General features: G+C 33.2%; 1 protein-coding gene across 1 annotated transcript; it reads left to right on the top strand.

Moving 5' to 3' along the window:
• Positions 1-2,250: 2,250 nt before the first annotated feature.
• Positions 2,251-9,144, top strand: LOC127158192 (carcinoembryonic antigen-related cell adhesion molecule 1-like). The gene is made up of 11 exons (XM_051101343.1): positions 2,251-2,564; positions 3,190-3,498; positions 4,046-4,384; positions 4,601-4,723; positions 5,098-5,127; positions 5,303-5,332; positions 5,752-5,781; positions 7,311-7,334; positions 7,976-8,002; positions 8,417-8,446; positions 8,715-9,144. The coding sequence occupies exons 1-11, from the start codon at positions 2,528-2,530 to the stop codon at positions 8,759-8,761; spliced, it is 1,026 nt and encodes a 341-aa protein (XP_050957300.1). The 5' UTR covers positions 2,251-2,527; the 3' UTR covers positions 8,762-9,144.
• The last annotated feature ends 496 nt before the right edge of the window (positions 9,145-9,640 follow it).

A 9,640-nucleotide genomic window follows, 5' to 3' on the forward strand; every position in this document is an offset into this window, starting at 1 on the left:
TACAAAATCTATGTTATTTTTTATGTAGTACTGTCCTGAGTAAGACATTTTACATGTACATGTAGTCCACAAGACCAAAAAATAGCTGAAATGATTAAAATAACCCCCTTCAAAAATTTGGGAACCCTTGGTTCTTAATACTGTGTGTGGCTCCCTAGATGATCTACAATTTTTTTTTTTTTTTTTTTTTTTTTTTTTTGTTTATTTTATTTTGTGATGGTCATTTATGAGTCCCTTTTTGTTCTGAACAGTCAAATTGAGCACTTTTCTTCAGAAAAATAATCCTTGTCCTGTAGATTGAGGAACTCAAACACAACTATTAAAAAGGTTAAAACATTCACTCATGCTCCAGAAGGAAACACGATGCACTGAATTTGAAGATCAAGGTAAATTATACTTAATTTGTCTTCCAGGAAACATTCAAGTATCTTCTGTTGCTTCCGAAGGGCAATAATAAATGGAAAAAAAAAAAAAATATATATATATATATTTCAACAAAACACGAAAAATTTGGGCATCTTCATCCTGTTCAAATGTTTTCACTCCTGGCTCTTAATGCATTGGGTTTCCTTCTGGAGCATCAGTGAATGTCTGAACCTTTATTAATAGTAGTGTTTTAGTCCCTCAATTACCTTCAGTGTGAAAAGATGGATCTCAAAATCATACAGTCACTGCTGGAAAGGGTTCAAATATGCAAAATATGCTGTAAAACCAAGGGTTCCCAAACCTTTGTAGGTGGGTATTTTAATAATTTCAGCTATTTTTTTTTTTATTTTTTGTCTTGTGAACTATATGTAAACATATTTTATGTAAAAACATCTTACTCAATAGTAATAAATAAAAAATAAATAAATAAATAAATAATGCATTTTGTAAGATCCCTCTTATTTTGTTCAATTATTAACATTTCCACAGATTCTGCAAGGGTTTCCTAAATTTTCGCACGTCACTGTATCTGTATAGCATAGGCGCCTGAACTAAAAAGACCAAAGTAATCGAGCTGGAAAGGTGACGCCCACTTTTGTTGAGTGAGGTGCCGACAACCGCAAACCTCAAAATGAAATGTGGAGGCAATAAATAAATGCAGAAATAAATGTTTAATAATATTTATTATTAAATATTATATTATATTATTATAATAAAATAAATATTATATATAAATAGTATATATTATTATTAAATATTCTAATTATATTATTATTAAATATTTATCTCTTTAAATCTAACTTTATTTAATTAATATATTTTATTTTACATCTATTTAATTTAATTAATTATATTTAATTAATAGTTCTAACTAAATCACACATAGATGTAAACTGCTGTTTCTGTGAAAAATATCACTCAATAAATAAATAAATAAATAAAAAGTGTAAATGGTCGCATTGTGGTAGGTTTTTAAACATTTAAATAGTACACTATTTTAACACCTAAATGTGTTTTTTTTTTTTTTTTTTTTTTTTTAATCAGAACTCACAGGATTGCTTTGCCATGTTTATTTGTATAAAAAGTTCTTATGTCGATTTTCTGAACCTGTTCTGCACTTTCTACAGACGTCCAGAAAAAGCCCCTACCCAGACATTCACATTTTGAATTGCATATCTATGTCCAAGGGATGTCGTAGTCAGACGTCCAGATACCGTACTGGATTTGCACGTCATACAGGCGTACAGATATGGTCCTGGACCGACCGACCCAATATGCAATAACGGCATACACAGCTTGCTTTTACATTTTAAGACATTTATGTTGGGTAGTGGAAGGGTGTAATCCACAAGGCTTTGGCACATGAGTACTCTCATACAAACACAATTTAATAATTTTATGAATCACCACAAAAATAATTATAAAACGGGTTGTTTTGGTTATGGACGCTGAGACCGACATTTGCGCCAAGAATCTCTTAAAACAGTTAAATTATTTTTTTTATTTTACCTTTTTAATTAGTTTTTCTTTCTTTTTTCCTTTTTTTTTTTTTTTTGTAAAACTTTCGTTTTGTATTATTTATGTTTTTTGTTATATCCATATATGTATAAATGGTGCGTTGCTTGTAATGTCATTTTTTTTTTTTTTTGTACGTAAGTTTGATATTTTCTGCACTGATATTTTTTGTCATCAATATAATGAATTATCAGTAAGAAAAAAAATAATAATTCGCTACTTGTCTTCGCTTTTCGTTTAATTTTTTTTCCTGTACATCTGACGAGATTTGACGTCGCTTCCGGCAGCACCCGACGAGATTTTGTGTCACTTCCGGCCGGAGCCCTAAGGTCTTGCGAAGAGTTACTGCGGCTTCTCGTCCTCCTTTTTTTTTTTTTAAACAACAACAACAACAACAAAACAGTATATAAATCATAATGTACATTAATTACTAAGTCCCTGTCGGTATAAAAAGTCACTCTATTTGCCTTTAGTGAGGTTAGTTAACAATCGTCATTGTCACTCCAGTGGCTGTAGTTAAGAAACAAACGAGTATTAATAATATTAATACTATCCATCGAAATCAGATGTGGGAATCTTCAACATTATGAAGAGCACAATCAAAATCGTTCTGTTTTTGTGTGGTAAGTGCGTAATTCTCTTTGTTCTTTTAACACGGAAGTGCCCAAACTCGGTCCTGGAGGGCCGGTGTCCAACTTGCCTCAACACCTGGGAAGTTTCTATTATGCCTAGTAAGAGCTTGATTAGCTGGTTCAGGTGTGTTTAATTGTGATTGGAGCTAAACTCTGCAGGACGCGGCCCTCCAGGACCGAGTTTGGGCACCCCCGTTTAACATTTTCGGTTTCACCGGATATCGCATTTGGGGAAACGAACCCTTACGAGGGTTCCCACGGGTCCTTGAAATCCTTGAAAGTTTGTGAATCTGAAAAAGGTCATTGAAAGTGCTTGAATTTATTTTGTGCAAGAAGTTCTGGAAAAGGAACAGCCAGGGTATGGCGACTGCCATACTATGCTATACGGATACACCAGCCCTGATTTTGTGTACGTTAACTCAAAACATATTAGTTTAAGGGACCCAGGTTGCTATTTGGTGTCTCAGGCAGAATAGGAGGTAAACAAAGACCACATCATTAAATCAGACAGTATTAATGAGACAAGACTAAATGATCATGAATAAATCTGTAACATCATCACCAGCAGTGTTGTATGAGTTTAATCTTTGAGAAACTGTTTCTGTTTGTTCTGCAGGAGTGTTTTATGCTGAAACTGATGAAGTGAAGTCAGTGATGGAGGGGGATTCTGTCACTCTAAAACTTACTAACAAACAGGGACTTGACCTGCTACTATGGAGGTTTGGAGATAAAGGGTCCACCATTGCTCAAATTGATAAAGAAATCTTATATGAAGACTATGAGATATTTAGAGACAGACTGCAGCTGGATCAGACCGGATCTCTCACCATCACAAACATCCGAACCAATCACTCTGGACTTTATGAAGCAGAAATCAATGATAACGCTGGAACCTCAAATATTAAGTTCAGTGTTACTGTCTATGGTAAGGTGATTTATATATGTTTATGCATTGATCTTAATTAAACCGATTCAAAGTGTAACCAGGAAATAATATGATCAACAATCTTACAGAGATTTTGTTGCACAGTATCACAGTCATGCTGTGATTGGGCCGCAGAGGATCATGTGACGGATATTCAGAACAACGGCATGATGCAGATTGTGATAATAATTTTGATCTTCAATTGTAGAAAGAAGTTTATACCGAGTGACTTACAATTGTTACAGGACAGATATTTTTAGATTTATTCATGTAGTAACATTATTTAAACAACTCAAACCAGGACTACATGTTTTGTAGAAAAATGAATTGTGATCTATCTCTTGAACACAAACAAGAGAAGTGATTTAAAAAGTGTTACAGTTGCCAGCTGTGATTGTTCTACATGTCAAATTGATACTACATTTATTAATCTGCATATGCTTAATGTAGTAACCATAAAATGAACTAATCTGTAAAGCTTCATATTCTAGTGCCAGTAACCGTGTTCAGTATAATTATTTTCTGTATTTGAATCTGTTTCTTGTAGAGCCTCCATCTGTTATTGCTGGGGCAGAATCTGAAATGAAAAGCGTGTCAGTGATGGAGGGAGATCCTGTCACTCTTCATGTTCCTCAACTACAAGGAAATGAGCTGATAGTCTGGAGGTTTGGAGATGAAGGAAAACTCATAGCTAAACATGATATGGAGGCCAAGAGCTCAACATTATATGATACTGATGAGAGATTTCGAGACAGATTGAAACTAGACCGTCAGACTGGATCTCTGATCATCACAAACAGCAGAACCACAGACTCTGGACCTTATTCAGTAAAGATCAGCAGCAACAAACAGACTTTATACATGAGATTCACTGTTACTGTCAGAGGTGAGGAACTCAAATGTTTCGAAGTAATGATTGTTTATCAGCTGTCTGTGAATAAGTCAGATGATGTGACTTTCAAGGGATCAGATCGGGAGTCAATAGAAAAACATCAGTGTACAGACATCATACGGCGACTTTCAAAACTCAAAATTTATAGAAGTGTTTGTTATAGATCAGATACACATTCTCACTAATGACTTTCTCTCTTTATCATAACAGAACCAGGTCTGTCTCCAGGTGCTGTAGCAGGGATTGTTGTTGTTCTGCTGGTGGCTGCTGCTGCTGCAGCTGTTGGTGTTTTTTTCTATAAGCGCAAATCCTCTGAACTAAAAAATCAAAAGTGTAAGTATTTCAGGTGATAAAGCAAGAAAGAGAAAAATGAACTTTGTTGCATGACAGTAGATGTAAATACCACTTAAACTGCACATAAAGCTTTCATATTAGCCAGACTTAGTTCACAAGTAATATGGAGATTTATTGTACTTTTCTGGTGTTTCAAATATTATTTTTGATCTTTTTGATGGTCATGATAAACTCTCATTGCATGTAAAAGAGCTGCATGAAAACTTTAATATCAAGTTTGTAAGAAGATAGCAAGTAAATAATGACAGATTTATTTAGAAATTCGATTATGTCTCAGCGTTTCTGTCATGTTCATCTATTTATTCACTTATAATCTCCTAATTTCTCTTTCTATGTGCTGCTGTGACATGAAGCGAAGATCTCTGAACAGCAAAATGAAACATGTAAGTATTACAGCTGATACAGCCAAAGAAAATGTATCTTAATTGTGCTACAGTAAATGTATAATATAATTTTTCATCGTCAGTAATTCTATATTATAAAGGTTCTGCTTGGGTTTGATTTAGTGCAGTAATTAATGAAGTGTTTTCTGTTTCTATGTGCTGCTGTGACATGAAGTGAAGATCTCTGAAAAACTAAAGGAAATGTGTAAGTATTACAGCTTAAACAACAGGAGAAAAATGAAAGAGCATCAGAATTACATTTATAGTTTGAATTTTGTAACAAAATTTACAAAGTTTGAAAGAATTGGATATTAGACTTGTTATAGTTTAGTTTTATTCAGTCAACATTATTAGATTCAAACTTTTAAGCTACAACTTTTAGGCAGATTTTTTTTTTTCAATACCTGCATCTTAAATGATATTTAGATATTTTACAGACCTATTATTGCAGCTCAGAGGCGGCATTACTGATTATTAATAAAAAGTCATGCAGAAGATGAAGTGATTATTAGAAGTACATGAAGAATCACACAGTATCTTCTCAGTGTGTTTCTGTCTTGTTTATCTGTTTGTTCCCTGTTCAATCTCCTCATTTTTGTTTCTATGCACTGCTGTGACGTGAAGCTGAGATCACAACACAACTGAAACAAATGAGTAAGTTGTATTTACTATAAAAACTTCATGGGTGTGACACATTACTTAACTAATGTTTAAACTAATATTTTTTACTCAATTTTAAAATGGAAGATGGATGCATTTTTCTCAGTCCTGTTACCAAAACTCTTATGTCTTTTAAAAAGCATGTTTAAAAATTTCCCCCTTAGGCAGGTATTTAGATTAAAGGTCAAACAATATATATTTATCAATTAAAAAAAAACAGTATTTAAAGTACATAAACCCATTTTTTCACTTTAAAGGTGACTCAAATCTCAAGCTTATCAATTTTCTGTGATGCAATTTATTAAACAATGGGATAAATGATGGACCAAACATAAAAAAAAGAAAAATAGTGGTTTAACTTTATTTTTTTTGAGGAAAATCTGTTTGGTAACAGGAATAAAACTGGGAAACATGAATGAGTATCCATTATATTAATATATAGGTTTGACTACACATGAGAGGTGTTAATGCTCACACTGATATATACTGAATAGTCTGAATTTATGAATAGTCTGAATAGTCAAGAGTGTTGAATATTGTGAGCTGATCTCACTGCTAAAAAAAGGCCAAATAATGTTTCTATTTAAATCAAGTGGTCTGCAGAGGTTTTTGGTAGGGTTGTGAGATAAGATATAAATAGTGAAATATAATACATCTAAAACATTAAATAATAAACTTAACAAATAATGCCGTTTCAGTTTTTCTGTGGATATTGTTTTCTTACAGCACAGGTCACTCTCAAATGCCATTCCATGTCTGGGTCTAATACATAATTGCCACAGGACAGAAATTGCAAGTACATGTTCTGTCATAATTGCAGGAATGTAATATAAAACAACACTGCAGGAACAATCATAAGTAAAATCATATGCAAAAACATTAGAAGGCCAAAACATTGAGAAAAAGGATAATCAGCAAATTATAGTGGTTCATTAAAGATTTGTGTTTTTAAAATAAACAAGTAACATCTAAGAATATTTATATTGATGCTTCCAGCCACCATTACAACAACATCAAATCTACAGAAAAGAAAAAGACTGCATGTGTTCGGTCACTTCATTGCCCTCAGAAAATCCAGATGTTGTAATGTTATGTTGAAAATGTGTTATGTGGAATTTTCCCAGTTTTTTAGAGAGGGTTACAGGGTTAGGGTAACAGGACTGAATGAAAAACTAGGGACATGACTAAAACATGCATTTTGTTTCTGAAGGATCTATTTCATGTTAAAGTGTAGCACAGTAGTTCGACATGGAGAGATGTTCAAATGCTATACTTTTAGTGTTTTAGGTAATTATTATTTTTGTATTAAATATTTTACATTTAGATTACATCAATGTGTAGGACTCTTAGCTTAAGAATAAAATGTGTTTTATAATTAATCGTTATGCATATTTGTACATATAATGTCCTGGGGACAGAAATGGCACCCATTCAGCTAAAATGCTAAAAATGAGCAAGGCATTTGTTTTAGTTGGTTAATGCTGTCTTATTATGCTTTTTCTATGTGCTGCTGAAACATGAAGCGGAAGACTGTGAAAAAGAATTGCGTAAGTATTAAAACTGATACAGCAAGAGTTTCGTTATGCAACAATAGTGCATAAATGTTATAAGAAAAGAAGGTTGGTTACAGTATATTTTGTCCACATTTTAAAGAGAAAATTTATAATTTTACTCTGACCATTTACATGTTATTTTGTTCCCCCCCGCTATGTAATTAAAGCTGTGAATAAGTGCAAGAAGTGTCCAGTAAAAGTTACTTTTAAAAGTAATGTATTACAATAGTACATTACTCCCTAAAAAAAGTGGCAAATTGTTACATTTTATTTACAACACTTTTTATGGATATGCGTTACATTACTTTTGTGCTACGTTTTTCATCTGGGCTGGTCTTCTTTTCCTTTTTGTTTTACCTATAATGCATTACAATGCATCATCTGGGTATTTAAAGTGCACATTTATGTATTTATTTTTTTGTTTTTGTTTGTTTGTTTTCATATAGTTCAATAAAATATAACTATAGTCAATTAACACACAACATTACTGTAAGATGTAACATGTTGTTAATAAAAAGTTAATTACATGCTGAAGTGGTTATTAAACCACTCAAAGGATGACAGTATCTTTATGTTCATCTGCAAAATCATTTATCTCATTTCTCTGTTTCTGTGTGCTGCTGTGATACATGAAGCTGAGATAGCTGAACATCATCAAACATGTAAGTATTACAGCTTATACAGCCAGGAAAAAATATATATATATTGTGCCACAGTAGTTCAAAATGTATAAAATGGTATTTCAGTGACATGGTAAATGCTGTGGAAATATTGTTCACATTCATTTACATTAATGATGGCTTTAACTTACATTACTGTAATTCAGGGGTTCTCAACTCTGTCCCACATGTTTTGCTCCAAATCTATCAAACACACCTGAATATTACTAGGATTACTAGAAAAATACAGGCATTTAAGTTTGATCAGGGTTGAAGCTAAACTCTGCAGAAAATTGGATCTTGAGGACCAAAGTTGAGAAACCATGCTGTAATTGTTACTGTATATAAATATAAACTATCAGTGTTTCTGACATGTTTATCTATATTTCGCTGTTTCTGTGCTGCTGTGAAATGAAGTGAAGATCTTTGAAAAGCTAAAGAAAATGTGTAAGTTTAACATCTCATTGAGAGAAAAATGAAGTTTTAATGTATAATATATTTTTGTGAGTATGTGTTTTTACTATTAATTCTGCTTGTGTTTGATTTAGTGCAATTATTAATGAAGCGTGTGATTGTTCAGTATTGAGCTGCATGATATTATTATATTGATGATAAAATCACATACAACATTGTGATATAACATTACTGCAATTACTACAAATAAATTATATAAACTCTTCATTTCCCTGTTTCTATGTGCTGCTGTGACATGAAGCGGAGATCTCTGAACAACTAAAGCAAATGTGTAAGTATTACAGCTGAAGCAACAGGAGAAAATTAGCTTTATTGTGCGTAGAGTATAAATATACAATATAGTTTTTCAAACTTTTGTTGGATTTAGTGCGGTATTGAGTATTGAGCTGCATAACATTAATATTCTGATCACTGTTATGATGTGCCAACGTCCCCTCACTAAATGTTACAAAACCATCATTCAAAGACAAAGTTTATTAAACTGTTAACTCACGGTTTGTAATGCAGCTGCTTCTTAATCTTTCAACAACGTCTCTTCCAAGCTCTCCATTACACTGTTCACAACAAACGTAAAATCCTTTGATGTGATCCACAATGTCATTAAAATAAACCATTCAACTTGTTCCTGATGCTGGGATCCTTCCGAAGTCTAAAGACTCGAGCAAGCTGTTTAAAGTGGACGCATCAAAATGAACATTCTTTTACTCTTCATTTGTCCTGTTGTCAAGAGTGTGGAGTATGTCAGAAATGAAAGTGCATCTGTACACTATAAGCAGTGTTAGTTCCGTTTGCTTTTTGGCACTGCTGCTTCCCTTTCTTGTTCCTCCAACTCTGTCAGAACTTCCTGAGATGCAGCAGCTTCAGCCACAGCTTTGTTTGTCATCGTTTGTTTTGCAAGTGGATGCAAGAATGAGTTGAAGTGCATTTTGATGGGACAGTGGTCTTGATAAGTCCAGGATTATTTCAACATCACACCCACAAGTTTCTTCCTCTTCATCTGCTGCAAGCCATGTCGCCTTTGTGCTCTTCTGACAATTCGCTTTGGTCGGTCCTGCGTCACAAGTGTTGTTGAGGAGTCTGCATTTAATGTGGCTCTTCATAAATGGTCTTTACCTCAGAGCAGCTGCTTTCTATATTTCCAGTCAGCTCATTCAGGTCAACTTGGGA

This window comes from Labeo rohita, unplaced genomic scaffold (assembly GCF_022985175.1).
Source record: "Labeo rohita strain BAU-BD-2019 unplaced genomic scaffold, IGBB_LRoh.1.0 scaffold_138, whole genome shotgun sequence".
Taxonomy (NCBI): Eukaryota; Metazoa; Chordata; class Actinopteri; order Cypriniformes; family Cyprinidae; genus Labeo; species Labeo rohita.